The 16597-nt window shown below is 36.3% G+C and overlaps 12 protein-coding genes across 12 annotated transcripts; 8 read left to right on the forward strand and 4 right to left on the reverse strand. All coding sequences in view use genetic code 12, as the record gives it.

Moving 5' to 3' along the window:
- Window positions 1–46: 46 nt before the first annotated feature.
- Window positions 47–982, forward strand: BUD23 (18S rRNA (guanine1575-N7)-methyltransferase; the record flags this gene model as incomplete). Its single annotated transcript, XM_007375302.1, has 1 exon — window positions 47–982. The coding sequence occupies one exon, from the start codon at window positions 89–91 to the stop codon at window positions 899–901; it is 813 nt and encodes a 270-aa protein (XP_007375364.1).
- Window positions 983–1092: 110 nt separating this feature from the next.
- Window positions 1093–2210, forward strand: SPAPADRAFT_61170 (mitochondrial 54S ribosomal protein bL19m; the record flags this gene model as incomplete). The annotated part of the gene is made up of 2 exons (XM_007375303.1): window positions 1093–1217; window positions 1272–2210. 2 exons carry the CDS (start codon window positions 1130–1132, stop codon window positions 1724–1726), a joined length of 543 nt encoding a protein of 180 aa, XP_007375365.1.
- Window positions 1797–2144, reverse strand: SPAPADRAFT_50684 (uncharacterized protein; the record flags this gene model as incomplete). The annotated part of the gene is made up of 1 exon (XM_007375304.1): window positions 1797–2144. One exon carries the CDS (start codon window positions 2142–2144, stop codon window positions 1797–1799), a length of 348 nt encoding a protein of 115 aa, XP_007375366.1.
- A 539-nt stretch (window positions 2211–2749) lies between the features above and the next one.
- CCW14 (Ccw14p) lies at window positions 2750–4137 on the reverse strand (the record flags this gene model as incomplete). Its single annotated transcript, XM_007375305.1, has 1 exon — window positions 2750–4137. One exon carries the CDS (start codon window positions 3857–3859, stop codon window positions 3050–3052), a length of 810 nt encoding a protein of 269 aa, XP_007375367.1.
- Window positions 2769–3044, forward strand: SPAPADRAFT_138491 (uncharacterized protein; the record flags this gene model as incomplete). The annotated part of the gene is made up of 1 exon (XM_007375306.1): window positions 2769–3044. The coding sequence occupies one exon, from the start codon at window positions 2769–2771 to the stop codon at window positions 3042–3044; it is 276 nt and encodes a 91-aa protein (XP_007375368.1).
- A 437-nt stretch (window positions 4138–4574) lies between the features above and the next one.
- Window positions 4575–5417, forward strand: SPAPADRAFT_61172 (uncharacterized protein; the record flags this gene model as incomplete). The annotated part of the gene is made up of 1 exon (XM_007375307.1): window positions 4575–5417. The coding sequence occupies one exon, from the start codon at window positions 4575–4577 to the stop codon at window positions 5415–5417; it is 843 nt and encodes a 280-aa protein (XP_007375369.1).
- Window positions 5418–6401: 984 nt separating this feature from the next.
- On the reverse strand, window positions 6402–8207 carry TRY3 (Try3p; the record flags this gene model as incomplete). Its single annotated transcript, XM_007375308.1, has 2 exons — window positions 6402–7583; window positions 7671–8207. The coding sequence occupies 2 exons, from the start codon at window positions 8048–8050 to the stop codon at window positions 6461–6463; spliced, it is 1503 nt and encodes a 500-aa protein (XP_007375370.1).
- Window positions 8208–10446: 2239 nt separating this feature from the next.
- Window positions 10447–11936, forward strand: SPAPADRAFT_61174 (S-adenosylmethionine-dependent methyltransferase; the record flags this gene model as incomplete). Its single annotated transcript, XM_007375309.1, has 1 exon — window positions 10447–11936. A coding segment is annotated over one exon (1246 nt), but the record flags the coding sequence as incomplete, so codon positions are not given.
- A 125-nt stretch (window positions 11937–12061) lies between these two features.
- On the forward strand, window positions 12062–13141 carry HAP5 (Hap5p; the record flags this gene model as incomplete). The annotated part of the gene is made up of 1 exon (XM_007375310.1): window positions 12062–13141. One exon carries the CDS (start codon window positions 12098–12100, stop codon window positions 13037–13039), a length of 942 nt encoding a protein of 313 aa, XP_007375372.1.
- Window positions 13142–13573: 432 nt separating this feature from the next.
- Window positions 13574–14914, forward strand: TFS1 (Tfs1p; the record flags this gene model as incomplete). The annotated part of the gene is made up of 1 exon (XM_007375311.1): window positions 13574–14914. A coding segment is annotated over one exon (473 nt), but the record flags the coding sequence as incomplete, so codon positions are not given.
- On the reverse strand, window positions 14398–14844 carry SPAPADRAFT_139739 (U4/U6-U5 snRNP complex subunit; the record flags this gene model as incomplete). Its single annotated transcript, XM_007375312.1, has 1 exon — window positions 14398–14844. The coding sequence occupies one exon, from the start codon at window positions 14842–14844 to the stop codon at window positions 14398–14400; it is 447 nt and encodes a 148-aa protein (XP_007375374.1).
- Window positions 14915–15780: 866 nt separating the features above from the next.
- TRX2 (Trx2p) lies at window positions 15781–16575 on the forward strand (the record flags this gene model as incomplete). Its single annotated transcript, XM_007375313.1, has 1 exon — window positions 15781–16575. The coding sequence occupies one exon, from the start codon at window positions 16148–16150 to the stop codon at window positions 16400–16402; it is 255 nt and encodes an 84-aa protein (XP_007375375.1).
- Between the last annotated feature and the right edge of the window lie 22 nt (window positions 16576–16597).

A 16597-nucleotide genomic window follows, 5' to 3' on the forward strand; every position in this document is an offset into this window, starting at 1 on the left:
ATCTCTTAATTTTTTCTTTTTGAATTTATTTATCAACTTCTATCAAGCATTGATTCATACGAAGCAAAGCATCACATTATAAACCAATATGTCGAGACCTGAAGAGCTTGCTCCACCAGAAGTTTTCTATAATGATACTGAATCATTCAAATACACATCGTCTACTCGTGTGCAGCATATTCAAGCCAAGATGACCTTGCGAGCCTTGGAGCTCCTCAATCTAGAGCCAGACACACCCCACTTCATATTGGATCTTGGGTGTGGATCCGGTCTCTCCGGAGAGATATTGACTGAAGAAGGATATAACTGGGTCGGGTTAGATATATCACCTAGCATGTTGGCCACGGGGTTAGACCGTGACGTGGAAGGAGACTTGTTTCTTGCTGATTTAGGTAATGGGGTTCCATTCCGTGCTGGGACTTTTGATGCTGCGATTTCCATTTCTGCCATTCAATGGTTATGTAATGCCGATACTGCTGGAGTTGACCCTAAGAAGAGATTATTGACATTTTTCAATACGTTATATGCCAGTTTGAAAAGAGGAGGGAAGTTCGTGGCACAATTTTACCCTATGAATGATTCGCAAACTGAATCGATTATGGGTGCTGCTAAGGTTGCTGGTTTCGGAGGTGGGTTGGTCATTGATGATCCTGAATCAAAGAGACATAAGAAGTACTATTTAGTCTTGACGGCCGGTATGTCTGATCGTCAAATCAACTTGGCTGGTGCTGAAATGGATGCTCCTCAACAAACCGACAGAAAGATGAATAAGAAGTTAAAGAGGAAATTGGAGAACAAGAAGGAGTTTATTAATAGAAAGAAGGAAACTATGAGGAGAAGAGGGAAGAAAGTTGCCGAAGATTCCAAATTCACAGGCAGAAAAAGACGCCCTCGTTTCTAGATTATCCTTTTTTTTTGTCACGCATTATGTACATTACTTTCATTGTAGATTAGAATGTTGATATACAAATAGTCATATTATATTACTCGTATTGTAGCAGCCAATTCGATCCCGAGTAATTTTCAGTACTAACAAAAAGTGCACCAAAAAAAAAAATCTGAAAAATACTGAAAAAAAAAAACCTGAAGGTTAAGCAACGACTAGTACACCCACATCAATACTACAAATATGTTTGGATTACTCAGTAAAAGAACTGGATTCAGAGCTGCCAGTGTTGCTGTTCAATCAGTAAGAACTTTTGTCCCATTAAAAGGTGGTATGTATTACAGTTTTCCAACACTTTCTTAAGACTTATACTAACTAAAACTAGCTAAACCAACTGTGTTTGAACCATTACCAAAAAAGAGAAACGGTGAAAATGCCATGGCTTATTTACATAAACAATTATTAAAGAAGCACGATCCAACTGGACAAAGAACCAACTTGATCAACACTTTGCGTGCCGGGGACATTATCAGGGTTACTTATATGGATAGAAGTGATGTCAGTGGTAGAATCATTGCTATTAAGAGAGGTCAATACAATTTAGGAGGGAATATCTTGATAAGAACCAAAGTCGGGCGTATAGCTTCTGAACTCAGAATCCCAGTGTTCAACCCTAATATCAGATTTATTGAACTTGTGGAAAAACCAAAGCAATACTTGCCAAGAAACAAACACTACTACGTTAGAGAATCTTCGAATGATGTCAATGATGTTGAAGCTTACCTTAAGAACAAGAGATCTGAAGAAGTTAAGCAAACCCAAACTCACAAAACTAAGTAGTTAACTCTATGGTGTGGATAAATAACTTTGTATTCTAATAGTAATCGTGTATATAATAAATAAGGTATATTCAACTCTGTTGTAGCACTTGAAGCAACTTATTAGAAAGTTCATCTCCAAACTTGACTTGAAAACTAGGACTAACGGCCTGCATGAATCCTTCAAATGTTTCATAGCTTTTCTTAGGAGCACCTAGCTGGTACCATCCTCGTAATTCCACGGATACTTTCAAATCAATACCTTCTTGTGTTTGTATGTAGATATAATTGTCCTTGGAGGCAGGAAGTAATTCACCATTGTCACTATAACTTCTGGCTGCCACGGACACATTGCCAAGTTTCAATTGGCACTGGGGGAAGAACGACTCATATTCTTTATGAATAGTTGTGAGCTCGTATACTTGAGTATCGATATCCATGTTCAGCTACCAGATTGAAGAAGTGAACAGTTACATTCAGTTTTATAACTCACTGTGGAATACTTTAGAAAATGGGGAGGGAGGGAAAAAAAAATTATTACAGCCAATTTTCACATAAATGGCCTAGACAAAACGAAACTTTAATTAAGCATTCACGTTTTAGAAACAGCATATGACAAAATGATACTTACTACAATGGCATAGAGTTTAGTGTTTACTTCATTAAACTAAAAGGTTTACTATCAAAGTTTCCTCTTTAACAAAATTTATAGTCACAACTGATTCCCAATGTTCCACGGAGTTTGTCAACATCGGGCGCCCAGAAACGTGCTCCAAACTTAATTGGTTGGTCTACGCTTGCATTCATTGGTGAACCTTCAAACTAACTTAATATTGACAAGATTAAATTATTCTTTAGCGAAGGATGAATCTGCGATTGATGTTAAGGAAAGGAAATACAAACCATGAATTTTTTTCTCGCTGGGATGGTCTTTTATAGTGGTTGCCTCCAAGTAGGGTAACCCTGAAAAGTCGGGTAATCCTGATTGCCTGACTGGTTTTTTTTTTTCAACCATAATTGTTCATCTACATATTCTTCTCTACTCGTACTTTACTGAATTTACCATGTCGTCTATAGCTCCTGCTCAATTCATTGGTGCCAATTTACACGTCAGAGTAGTTGACTCGCGTATTCTTGAAGGAATACTTACTGTAATTGATCCATTTGGAAACTTACTCCTTTCAAATGTGTATGAAACTTCGGTTGACAGATTAAACAACAAAAACTTACATGTCAGAGAAATTGGCTTGGTTAGTGTGCCCCGTGAAACCATCGTCAGCATTAAAGTAGACAGGAAAACACACAAGAATATATTTGGAACTGAACAAAATAATATATAAACGAGTTAATACATTCCTGACCGTATTTTCGAAACTCGATATTGACCTTCGGGTGTATCAATGGTATATTTGATAAGTTTATTCGGTTGCTTGGGTGTTTCCTTTGCTTTTAAGGTATGAGGATTGACAATGTTGACTCGTCTATTAGAATGATCGCTGGAATATCTAATGAACACTCTTCTTGAATTACCAACGTTTCGTGGATCTCGGAATTGTTTTGGAACGTTTACTGGTCTTCTAATAATGATGAAATTTCCATACTCATCAAGAGAATCTGTATCTTCCCATTGAAAGTACGCATTAGGATCATAATCAGAATCATCATTATTATCATCAACAACATCAGAATGGGAAAGGTATTTTGGAGGTGGATAATGAGGCGTTGATTGAACTCTTGCTGAAGATTTATGTGGTTGGTTTATCTGACTTGACATGCTTGAACTAGTTGGAGGTGGATTCTGAGAAATTCCTTGGGTGATATCGTCATATTCTTCATTCACCTCACGGAATACTTCTTGTGCATTGTTAGCCGGCCATATTGAAGGTGGCGGGAACGGATTTGTAATTGAAGGCCGGCCATGTTCTAAGCAAGTACCGATGAAATGGTCTCTGGCGCTTAAGAACGTGCCATAGGGACAGATATCAACAAGACATCCAGTTAGGGAATTTTCATTTTTGCAAGCACATGTTAAATCCGGTAATCCATAATCACATAAAGATCTAGTGACTTCACTGATACAGCTTAGAAAACATGCAGGTGGGGTCGTACATGCGTATTGTATTAATCCGATTAATAATATAACTTTCCAAATCATGTGTAGAATTGTGTATAAGATTGGAATTAGTTTAAAGCGGCTAATTATGAACTTTATAATTGCAAAAAAAGAATTTTGCACCGATCCGAAAAAAAACAATTGTAAGGGGGCTCGAGATTTGTCTCGGAATTAACTGGTCGTGTGCCTAAACCAGTGATATTCGACAACATGAAGTACTGTCATGGAACCTATTTAACGAGTTTGTGTAGCGGATTCGCTTGTCGTTAGAGTTGCAAATTTAACAGATTGTTGTATTTTGATCGAAGGTTATGTAAGCAGGGTTAAATCGGTCGAAGGAAGCTAAGCGGGGAGACCTTCGAGAACAAAAGAATCCAACAACCCTGTTCAAGAACTCTCTTGGGAACATAGTAATAAATGATATAACTTACAAATTATATCTTAATTAGAACCTTTATCTCCCATTTTCAAAGCACACCTGCTAAGGTTGCTAATTCCAAACGCGGTAGGAAATCACCACAAAATTTACCGCGTAAATTCATGGCGTTGTTGTTCCATCAAATTTTTTTATTTTTTTTTTGCTTTGTACTCTATGTAAAAAAAATCACACTCAACGAATGAGAGAAAAAAATACCGCTTGGGGATAATTTCCACCACGTACTTCTTTGTTCGTACAACAACAACCAGCTTCCAACATCCTAATATAACTACGTAAAAACGAACCTTGCCTTCTTATAAAGTACTCTAATAACCTATCATGCAAGGAAGTTATAAAAATAACGGTCTACCAAGACCTTACTATATGAAACCATCCTCAAAGAAAAAGCATTCCCCATATAGTAATCTCAAAGAACCAGTTGTGTATTTTACCAACTCGAGAAGAAAACTAGGTGGGTATCTAATCATGCTTCTCTTATTTGGAACATTAATGTGGTGGGTCTCCCAAGATTTAAGACCAACTCCGGAACCAGAATATGAGATTGTCTCGTCAGAAGCAAATAGTGCCAAGAAAACCCCCATAAAAGATAATGCGAATGTCAACATGGATAAACTAATTAATGACGCCGTTGGTTCAAAGGCCGACAAGGAAATTGAAAACAAGGATTTGGCTGGTAATTTCGCTCATGGCTCCCATGGAGAAAAGGGATTAGGCGTCGCGGAAGCTCCAAAAGGTGGTGTTGCCAACGAAGGCGCTGTTGTTGGAAGTGATGAAGATAAATTAGTTGGAACCGGTAAAGGTAAAAAGAAACAACTAGGTGAACAACAAGTACTTGCTGGAAAGGCCCCTACTAAGGGGTACCAAGCTGATATCTCCAATGATGCCGCTGCCGCTAAACCTGTTGGTGCTCCTGGTGCTGCTGCTGCTGCTGCTGCGGGGGCCGCTGCGGGCATTGCACAACCTGTCAAGCCAGCTGATCGGGATCAGGACATATTTGAACAAGTAGAAGCAGCTTTTGATCCTTCTGCCGAGGATGAAGTTGACCGAATAGTCAAAAATGCAAGGGCTGCATATGCAGATAAAAGTGGGAAACAAATCAAGCATAAACAGGACGTTGACGAAAAGCAAACTGCACCAAAGCAAGAAGCACCTATTAACTAAGTGAAAATTGCGCTTACGAATAACGATCGTTGATATTAAAAAACCTAAATAAAAAGTCAACTGGTTCCTAATAGATATCTTTTATTTTGTACTATTCTTATTGTATATGTGTATGTGGTATATAAGCTCTATTCAATATTTAGTTCTATTCAAATCACAACTGTATAAAGATTCAGCAAAAAATTAAACATAACTCCAAGACAAAGTTGAAGATTTCTCTAAGGTCCAGCTGGGAATCGAACCCAGGTCCCCGGAATCAGAATCCGATGTGATAGCCACTACACTACGGGACCACAAATTTTTTAAAATTTTTTCAAATAGATTTTGTGTCGTGTTGCAGTTTCAATTTTTCCAAATAACCAATATAACCACCACAACCAAGTTTTTGCTAGACTTTAATATCATTTTTGGGACTAAAACATTAATTTCTATGTCTCTGCTTAATTTCATATGATGATCTTACCTGGTTATTGAGGTATTGATATTCTTTTATTTTAATAAAATTTTGTATTAAATTTCCAAAATATATATTCAAACTCTTTTATAGAGATGGTCTTTTTGCAAAATATTTTCAAAAAAAACAAATTTTAACTATCCAAAACAGCTATTTCTTGTCGAAGTACAAAGGTGAATAATACAAGATATCATATATTAAACTCTGACATGATGTCAGGAAATTTAAAGTCTGAATAAAGTTAGAATATTCATGCTGGTTGGGCTGCAAAAAAAAAAAAAAAAAAAGGATGAGAATATAACGAGCAATTGGAGACTCCAAATCAAGGTTGAACTTCGAGATAATCTTCTAAAATGACATAGACTCATCGAGTTATAAAATATTCAAAGAAATGAGGGTGTTCTAACAGAAGTAAACTATCACTTGCAATGGATTATAGTTCGCTTTGACAAGAACTGGGTTTAATGTAAATACACAAAGAACCTCGCAACAGAAACATCAAGCCTATTTACAATGAAGACTATAATTAATTAATTAAAATATCACATTAAACAATTTTTCTATAAATAATAAATACCAAACCATACATCTACATAATTACACACTTTTGACTATTAGGTTGACGTGTCATCTCCATATACCTTTCCTTATCCCTTTCTTTAAGTTTTTGTTTGACTTCAACTGGGAAATATTTCTTCATCAATTCCATCGATTCCATATCCAACATTGAACCATCAGCTTCTAAGATTGCATTTGGTCGACGACAAATTGGACAATTAATCTTATCTTGTTGTTTCATTTTAACCAAACAACGAACGCAAAATAAATGATTACATCTTAAGCGGATTGGCTTATAGGCAATACTCATACAGATTGGACACGAGTAGTCTTCTAATTGTGGAATCAATTCCAAAATAGAATTCTGAATAATAAAACAGATAGTTTGTGCTAATGAAATACCAGTCATGAAAATATGATCATTGGAGATTAATTTAGGGAAGGTGTTTTTAATTCCTAATGAAGTTTGTTTGTCAAATTTCTTAAGAATTTTCCTGAACGCTTCATTATTAATGGATTGAAATTCAAGGATTTTAAACAAGTGATAGTTCATGGCAATAAACTGATTAAATGTAGTAACACTCTCCTTATTTTTAAATTTGGTGATTGCACCCGATTTCTCAACATTTTCAACAAATTGATCAAGATTCTTCTTGACCTGTTCAGCATTTCGTTCTGCTGAAGGCAATGAAGACTCATTATACTTGAAACACACTTCGGAATCAATATAGATACGGAATAATTCTCTCCATTTATACAATTCTGATTTCTTGTCTTTAAACTGATTCACAAGTTTAGCCACAGCCTGGACTTCATTGATGATCTTTGCTTCTTCCACTTGTCTTAACTTGTCTAAATTCTCCAATTCTTCATCCAACATTCTGAAAAATTTAGAATCAGAATTCAACATAATGAATATTTCATTCTTCTTGGTTTGGTGACGCAAGTATGGTGTTAAGACGGGTGAACAAATAGCTGAAACTGCAGGAGATAATAAAACCTGGTCAATATTATCTGAGACATCTTGAGGAGCTCCCTTGGGAGATGCTGGAGGAGAAACAGAGTTTTCTCTACTAGCAACCACCTTTAATGCATCCCCATCTTCTTTAATTTCAATGATTTTTTCCAGAGTATCGGTTTCTTCAATTATAACACTTCTATCATCCAAGAACATAGGTTCAATATCGGCATCCTCATTAGAACCTCCAACTGCTGGTGTTTGTGCAGGATCATCATTTAACAAACTTTCAATCTTTTCCTTTACTTGCATTCCTAACTCATAAATATGGTCATCGGAATAATTCTCATTGGAATAATCCAAAGTCAACTTTAACATAGGTTTAATTTCATGCCCTTCTTGAGATTTGGTAAGGATATATTCAGCAATAATAGGATTAGAAGGTTTTGCTTCATTTTCATCGATTTCGACAATTTTGCCCAGGTCCTCATGGTCTTCAAACAACAACTTAAGGGTGTCTGGCTCTAATCCCAAGAAGTTCAACTCGTTGACCACTTTAGTGATACATTTTTTCAAAGCCTTGTATTGAATAGCTGCTTCCACCCATTCTTCAGGGACTTCTTCTGCAGAAAGAGCCCGTTCTAAAGTCTTTGCAAACTTCATTTTGTTTGTTACTGTAATAAGTAATGTGTGTGGTTTATAGGATTATTTATATCGGGAAAGTCTATCACCTCTCTAATTTCATAATATACAACAGTAGATAAGCTCAATATGAAAACTTTTTAGTGATAAGAACAAGGTTAGTCAACTATGTTTGATTGCAAAAGTTAGGAAGAAAGGGACAAGAAAAGTTTTTTTGTTTTTCTTAGTTTATAAATGGGGCTATTGTTTTGTGGTCTCGAAAGTAACAGAGGGAAAAAAAAAGAAACGAGGGCATCTTGGGGAATAACTTTAAAGCAACGAAAGTTTATCATGATTTGAGTTTGAAATTTCAGGGATTCTCCATGTGTTTATTATTCACCTAAAATAGTGAAAACATGTCTACTAAATGATTAAAAACGAAAGAAAGGAATAGAATATCCGTGAAAGATAGCTGCTTGGCTTATCTTTGTAAAACAAAAAAAAAAAGAAAATAATACATGACGCAGGATCCTCGTAAATTTGACGATGAATGCGACACTTGGCAATTTTTTAGACACTCCAGAAAATATGACATTCAATGTCGCAACCACGCTTCTACTTCCCAACCACTCATAACAACACCCCAGGAAGTGACAGGATATGAATTGTACAAAGAAAAGTTAATTTGGCAGCAATCTTACGGAATTTCTTCCCATTTGACACTGCGGGGAGTGTTTGGCGACCGATACTTTCAATTGTTTTCGTGATGACCTTGCCACGTGGACTTCTTTGTTTGAATAAGCGAAAATTATCAGCCGTTGCAATTTTATGCAATTAGATGTAATTGCAAAAGACAACCGGTATAATGTATTTAGTCATATTTGTTACCTTCAAATTGTAAGTGATTTCCCATCCTGAATAAAACCATTCACTTCTAGTTTCTTTAGACTACGTGTCCAATGCTGTGAAACATAAATCTTCAATACGATCCAGCCACTTTGTTTGCTGTACTGTAGGATCAAACAGGAAAAACTTAAATGAGATGTAATAGACATTAGGGTAGTAGTAGTAGTAGTAGTAGTATTAGTAGTGCTGCGAAGGCTTACAGGAACATTCTCTGCGAAACGGTAAGTAAAAAATTCACAGAAGTTTCTTCCAGAGTGCAAACGGCAGAAACTTTCTACTTTATTATCCTATTCTCTACAATTAACAGAAAAGAATTATCAATAGAATAAACTAATCCAGGATATTCGAAGTATATTATTTGATTTATAATCATAAACTTGCAACCATTTCTCTTCAAGTTACATTGTCCAACAGGCACTAAATAGAGATGAACCATGAACTGTTACCAAGTATACTTTCATTTTCTTTACAATGTCACAATTTGTGATATGATCTAAGACAACAGGTTCATTTCAAGACAGTATAAATGTAATCTATACATCGGGCGGATCGAATTTACCAGATCATCATATTGATTTTAAACCCTTCCACTTACGAAGCAATTACAAGTTATTTTAACTTGGAATTAGTTACCTATAACTACTATAGAACTTACCTTGATTCTTTATGCAGACACTCCCACTTAAAATATTGAATAAAACTTACTTTTAAACCTCATTCACTTCGGTATGGTTGTTACTATAATACAAACATTTCCTGCATATCAAATAAGTCAAACAAATATGCATGTTAAACACGAAAAAACATTTTGAAGAAAATCACTCCGATATAGTGTAACGGCTAGCACGGTTCGCTTTCACCGAGCAGACCCGGGTTCGACTCCCGGTATCGGAATATATTTGTATCGAACAATTTTTTTTCCAAAATTGTTCAATGATAGTTCATTCAAACTTATAGAATGGCTCTATTTTTTGGTCTTCAAATGTAAAACTTCATGGACCATCATGTCGAAATTTAATAAAATAACATTCTCCTTCTATGATGGTTCAGTTGAACAGTTTTCTGTGCCATGATATCCTTTTTGTTGATAATTCGGAACCTATCTAGGATATGCTAATAAACTAAGTCTTTGAAGTTTTATGAAAATACACAAATACGGTTAATGCTAGACGCTTAATATTCGAGTAATTTGAAATTTTACCCTTTACTAATACCCATACCTGTTGTATTGCAAACGGTTAAGCCACTGATACTTCCCCTGGCACCTCAAAATTGTTGCAAATATCCAACATTTGAAAATCCATTTAGCAGGACCCTTCTTGCATTGTAAAAAAAAAAAAATGCAAACGGAAGATCAGAATTAAACTTCACACTAGTAGATAAGCCCTTTTCTGTTAAATCCTTGTCTGTCTTTTGGAAAATGACCTGATCGCCTCATTTTGTGATTGAATCTCATCTTCAGACCCTTTGCCTAATCGGAGAAACAAAAAAAAAAAGTTTTCATTTTCTCTCCACAACAAATTCATCTGCAGAAGTACGTAAGAAATATTCCCACAACATGACATTAGATCAGGAATCCTTAGCTAAAAACGTTGAGGTGATATCAATAAACGACTCAAAACCTGAAGAAACAGGTCCCGTGGTTCCTCACGAACGTCAAATCGTCGATGCTGTCATTGCCATCTGGAAGGAAGATCCCGCCACTGAATCACTTGGAATAACCAAATTGCACGGTTTAGTCAAGGCAAAACATCCAAATTGGTCTGTTTCTGAGAAGAGAGTCAAAACCTTGTTGAAAAAGTTTGGATTATTGAGCTCTTCATCTAACGAACAATTCACATATGCATCTGAAATCAAATCTGAAAATACTCCTGATATCGAATTGCCTTCCAAGGTTCAAATAGTGATGACTTCTAAAAGAGGTAAGGGGTTATATGCAAAACATAATATTGCCAAAGGTGAATTAATCTGGGAAGAAGAACCGTTATTTTTTATCCCACCTTTGGCCAACATTAACTTGATCAAATCAGGAACTGCTTGTTCTCATTGTGGGAGATTATTACAACAAAGTGAAGGAAACACAGTATTGAGAGGATTAGATTGTCAAGTCTGTGCTGAAGTTTGGTGTGGAACCAAATGTAAGAAGTTGGATGGAGTATTGCATGGTCTTTTAAAGCATAATGTGTACAATCCAAATGCTAAACGATCTAAATTATTTGACCCTGAGGCATTCTTACATATGCAAGATTACTGTTTGGAAGACCAATGGAATGCTCTTTATGCCATCACATTGATCTATGCTGATATTCTTAATGATAAATCTGGAACCAAGGCAAAGCAATTTAAGGCTATGGCCAGAGTATCACAAGATATCAGATACAAGGCTTTAAACTCATCTGCAGGTGCATTCGATACTTTGAGTGGTGGGGCATTATTTGTTCAAGAACAGCAAGAAAACTTATGGAAGTTGGGTTATGAAAAATTCCTTCGTATTTTCCCTTCAAATCCAATCGATTATCAAGAATTCATGTACATGATGGGAACATACAACATCAACAATTTAGACTCCAATGTTTTCTTAATCCAATCCCATTTGAATCACAATTGTAACCCTAACACATCAGTTGAAACCGAATTACTTCGCACTGATGGTTTAAAAGTTTACGCAGCTAGAGATATCAGAGCGGGTGAAGAATTAACCACAACATATGTCAACCCAAAAAATACTGTCCAACAAAGGCAACGAGAATTACGAGTCAACTGGGGATTCCTTTGTGGATGTGAGAAATGTAAGGAGGATTTAAAACAACAACATCGTCGTAAATCTTCATGTAATGCTCCCGCTTCAGCTGCAAATATTAGAAATATGTTGAATGAAACCAAGGATAGTGTTGGTGAAGAAGGTATTGAATTGGCTATACCGAACCAAGTTTCTGGTGAGAGAAGAAAATCAGTTAGATTCGATGAACATGTTCTTGCAGTTAAGTAGATGTATATTTTGCAATTCAATCAATTCACATGTGTAAATAATCTGTAAGATCAATGGGGGTTTAAGGGGTCGCAAGAGAACCGGAACTTTGGACCGAAAAAAAAAAAACTACGTGAAAAAAAAAAAAGAAAGCTGAAAGGACCCGCAATTAAAACAACAAAGTTGACTCAATAACAAGATAGCAAGATATAAAAATGGAAGGATACGAAAACACGTACTTAGATAATGAAGATCTAGTACATTATCAACAACAGCAACAGCAACCTCAGCACCATCAATATATGGAAGAACTTGAACAGGAGGAAGAACCAGCATCACACCCTATAGTGGATGAAGCTGAGTTACTAGCAGCCCAAGCCGCTGCTGAAGCAGCAGCAGCCGCACAACAGCCTATGGATGCCTTCAATAATGTTGCTCAGGGGTTAACTGGGAAATATCGTGATATGATGATGCAGTATTGGCAAGAAACCATTAATTCTATTGAACATGATGAACACGATTTTAAAAATCATCAGTTACCGTTGGCTAGAATCAAAAAAGTAATGAAGACAGATGAAGACGTGAGAATGATTAGTGCCGAAGCACCAATATTGTTTGCTAAAGGTTGTGATGTGTTTATTACTGAATTAACCATGAGAGCTTGGATCCATGCTGAAGAAAACAAGAGAAGGACATTACAGAAATCCGATATCGCAGCTGCTTTAACCAAGAGTGACATGTTTGACTTTTTGATTGATGTTGTTCCTAGAGAAGAAGAGAAACCAAAGAAGTCATACCCTCTGTCAAGGACAAATGGGTACAATACTCATCCTGCTGCAACCCTGTCGTCCTCTCAACAACAAGAACAATTACCACCACAGCACCTACCACCACCAACAGTTGAATCCGATATTGTTCACGAACAGCAAATGTTACAACAACAGCAACAGGAGCAACAAAATGAACATCTTCAATCACAGCCAGTTTCTCATCACGCGTCACACCACTCATCCCATCAACCTACTCCTCAGCCTACATTAGAACTGATATCTCAAGCACCAGTTCCAGCTAATGGTGGATCAACTCACCAAGTAGAAGAAAGTAGAGATGGTCATTATCCAAATTTCAAAGTAGATTCATATCAAGCGAACTACTAAAGTTTACTGAGGGAGAGGTAAGAACATTGGATTATACTTGTAATATTAATTGTTTTGTATACTAGAGTAGTTTATCGTAATACACTTTAAAAGTTTGGTACGAAAATCCGAGTCGCAATTCCGATGGTACGATTATAAGCGTAGAAGCGCCAAATTCTGGGCGCATAGTTTAATGATGGTAAAAACCGAGAGAAATAAGCCACAATAGCCTAACTTGTTTAAATAAGCTGTGCTGTAACTTATCGCCTCATAGTAGACATCACAATATAGTTCTTGATCCTTGATCAATAATGTCGGGTAGCATCGGGTGATCCACGACAAATGTCGTCGAACAGATTGTTCCGTGTTTTTTTTTGTATTTAATTTATTTTTTTTTTCCCATTTCCGTACAATTTAAACTTTTACCCCATCCCCTTACAATAACCGCAACCTTTCTGTGCCATATTCGCCTTCCCCTTTTGTTGTCAATTATAAATACCCTTGGTTTTCACCAAACAATTTCCCTTTGTAGTTTACTTGAAGTTTTTTTTTTCCAATGCTATTGAGAAGATCTTCAACTTTGTTAAGAACAAGATTTCCAATTGCTACTACTACCCCTAGAATTGCTCTTGCCGTACTGAACAACAATTATTTCTGTCGACTCCCAATTTTCGCCCAATCAAAAATGCCATTGATTACCATTTCTCAATCCTTGGATGAATCATACACCAAACACAAAGTTATCCCTGAAGTTGTTGACGAATTCGATACTCAAGGGTTATTGACCATTGAATATAGTAAGGATGAACACGTTACCTTGGGTAACCAACTTCCAGTTGCTAACACTCAGCATGTTCCCGAGATTCAATTAACTCTCAATTCACCTACACAGGACGGTAAAATTGAATCAATCACCGAAAATGACAAGTTTATCTTGGTTATGACCGACCCGGATGCTCCTTCAAACACAGATCACAAGTGGTCAGAATATCTTCATTGGTTAGTTACTGATTTGCAATTGACTAATGGAGAAGCTAAAGAAGGCGAACAAATCAATCACAAAATTGATGTAAGCCAAGGTAGAGAATTAGTCAAGTACATGGGTCCAGGCCCACCACCAAAAACCGGAAAACATCGTTATGTGTTTTTATTATATAAACAAGACTCCCTGGCCAATGCATTGACTGCACCTCCAGATAGACCAAACTGGGGTACAGGTGTTCCAAGCAGTGGTGTTAGAGATTGGATTAGTAAGAATGCACCTGGACTGAAATTATTAAGTGTCAATTTCTTCTATGCACAAAATCTTGACAATTAAAAAAAAAGGACGTATAGGCTGTATATAATTTATATATTTATATTGGACAACGTTTTCTTTATCATCCACCTCTTCGTAACGTGCTATAATCTTTGGGACTAACAACCAAACCTTTCCCCTTTTTAGCACCCCGATATATCGTTTCTATTATATCAATTAATTCTTGTTTGTCGTAAATCATAAAATTAAGCTTGTTGTTATTACCAGTTCCAAAATCACACATCATATGCTTATTTCGAAAGAAAAACATTATCGTATAAGGTTCCAGCCGATCTTGATCTAGTTCATACATTTGATTGAAATCAGGAACTTTATCCAAATTGCAAAGATATATAGCAGCAAAATTCTTTACTTTTTCTGAGATGGAAAACAAAATCTCGTCTATGATCATACAATCTGGTTCTTCTTCGCGGCCAAATCGTATCACCACTAATCTATCGTCTTCAGAAAGGATCGCTTGGTCGACATGCCAGCCTGTGTTTAAATGAGGGAGAAATACTGAACCCATGTCAACTTTGTGTGGTTTCTAAGAAAGCAGCTCCCATTTTTTTCTGATGGCTGGTTTCTAAAGAGGGTTTATTTTTTTTTTTTTGATCGCCCTCATTTTTTTTTTGCAACAACATTCAACAGGGGGGGAAACTTAAAATACCCAAAATATTCATTACTAAGCAATACAAGTTAATCGGAATAATCAAGTGTTTGAAGTATTGGATCTGATTACAACAAGATTAGAATTTGCGCTCCAGTTCATTTAAAAAATATCTTATTATATAATCCCGAAACTCCACAATTTCACATCCCCCAAAGCAACTGTATCAAACTGCCTTTTTGTCAAATCGACATCTCACATATACGGTGAATAAGAAACTTTAGTAACCACCGGGGAGCATCCCAAGTGTACCCCGAGAAACAAAACTTGTCATGACGTAAAGCCTACTGAACAAGGCTGTGTCACTTTCCACTAAATTCAAAAAGGTCCCACTTAAAAATGAGGGGGTGGCATAACTTATTGTTTGAAGCAGATTTAAACATTCCTTGCGTTGGGAAATTATCCGATGGTTCCCGCTTAGTCATAGTCGGCTTTTATTGGTGTTGCTAAAAGGGCTGTGTCAATGCAAATAACCGGCTTAGTAACCGAACGTCAACAAACAAATATCCACCTTCAGTTTCTCATACTCAAAAGAAAGTAACATCAAGACAGGTTTTTACAAATATCAACTGATTACAGGAAAAAGGAACTACACATCTTACGTAAATCGAAGGTGGAAAAACACTTCCATGCAGAGGGTGGAAAAATGATCCGCCTCCCCACCGACTTCTAGCACCACAAACCCTTGCAATATGGCATTAATCCGAACCTATATATCCAAACGAACGTTTGATGTTGACAGATTAGAAATAAAAAAAAAAAATTTTTTTTCCTTCCCATATTCCTTGCTCTTTTGTTGACATTATTCCACTATCTGCAATGTGGGGTGTCTAAAAAATAGCGTGAGATTCATATTTTTATTTTTGTCATGGATTTTTGCGCCCATTCCCCTCCTATTCTCATAGTTTATATTCAATTTCATGACTTTGTTGTCTTAAAAGAAGCCAATTAGGTAAAAATATTATTAATTTAGGTTTATTTACGGGACAGAGTACAGCATGAGTTTAAAATAACAGCAAAACAGTATTTAAAGGGTCATTTTAATCCGGTTTTTCTTGAATTTCACTTAACACTTTCCCTTTTTAATTCTACAACAAATACAATGTTAGAAAACTTAACTTCTAAAAAACAACTCAAGACTGCTCTTGATGAAGAGGAGAACATGGTGGTGGTTGATTTCTTTGACCAATGTGGTCATTGTAAAAAGATGAACACGATCTTAGACGAATACCTGCAAACATACGAAGACAAACACATCAAGTTTTTCAAAGTAGATATAAATGAAGACGTTGAATTGGCCACTGACTATTCCATTACTTCCATCCCTACTACGTTATTCTTTAAAGACGGTACGATTGTAAAGAAAGTTGTTGGTGCCAAACCTGACAAGGTGAGACAAATACTTGAAAGCGACTGAAGTTCAGCCGAATCCACATGCCAACCCGGACCCGAACACGAACTAGCATCAATGATTACGACTTTTACGCATATGTAATGATATACTCTATATGTTTTTTTTTAGGCAATACAATTTATCCTCATTCTGATTCACTCTCCCTCCCCCCGGATGGAGATGACGCAAGATGAGCCAACAAAAGAACGAAAAAAAAAA

This window comes from Spathaspora passalidarum (assembly GCF_000223485.1).
Source record: "Spathaspora passalidarum NRRL Y-27907 unplaced genomic scaffold SPAPAscaffold_4, whole genome shotgun sequence".
NCBI lineage: Eukaryota > Fungi > Ascomycota > Pichiomycetes > Serinales > Debaryomycetaceae > Spathaspora > Spathaspora passalidarum.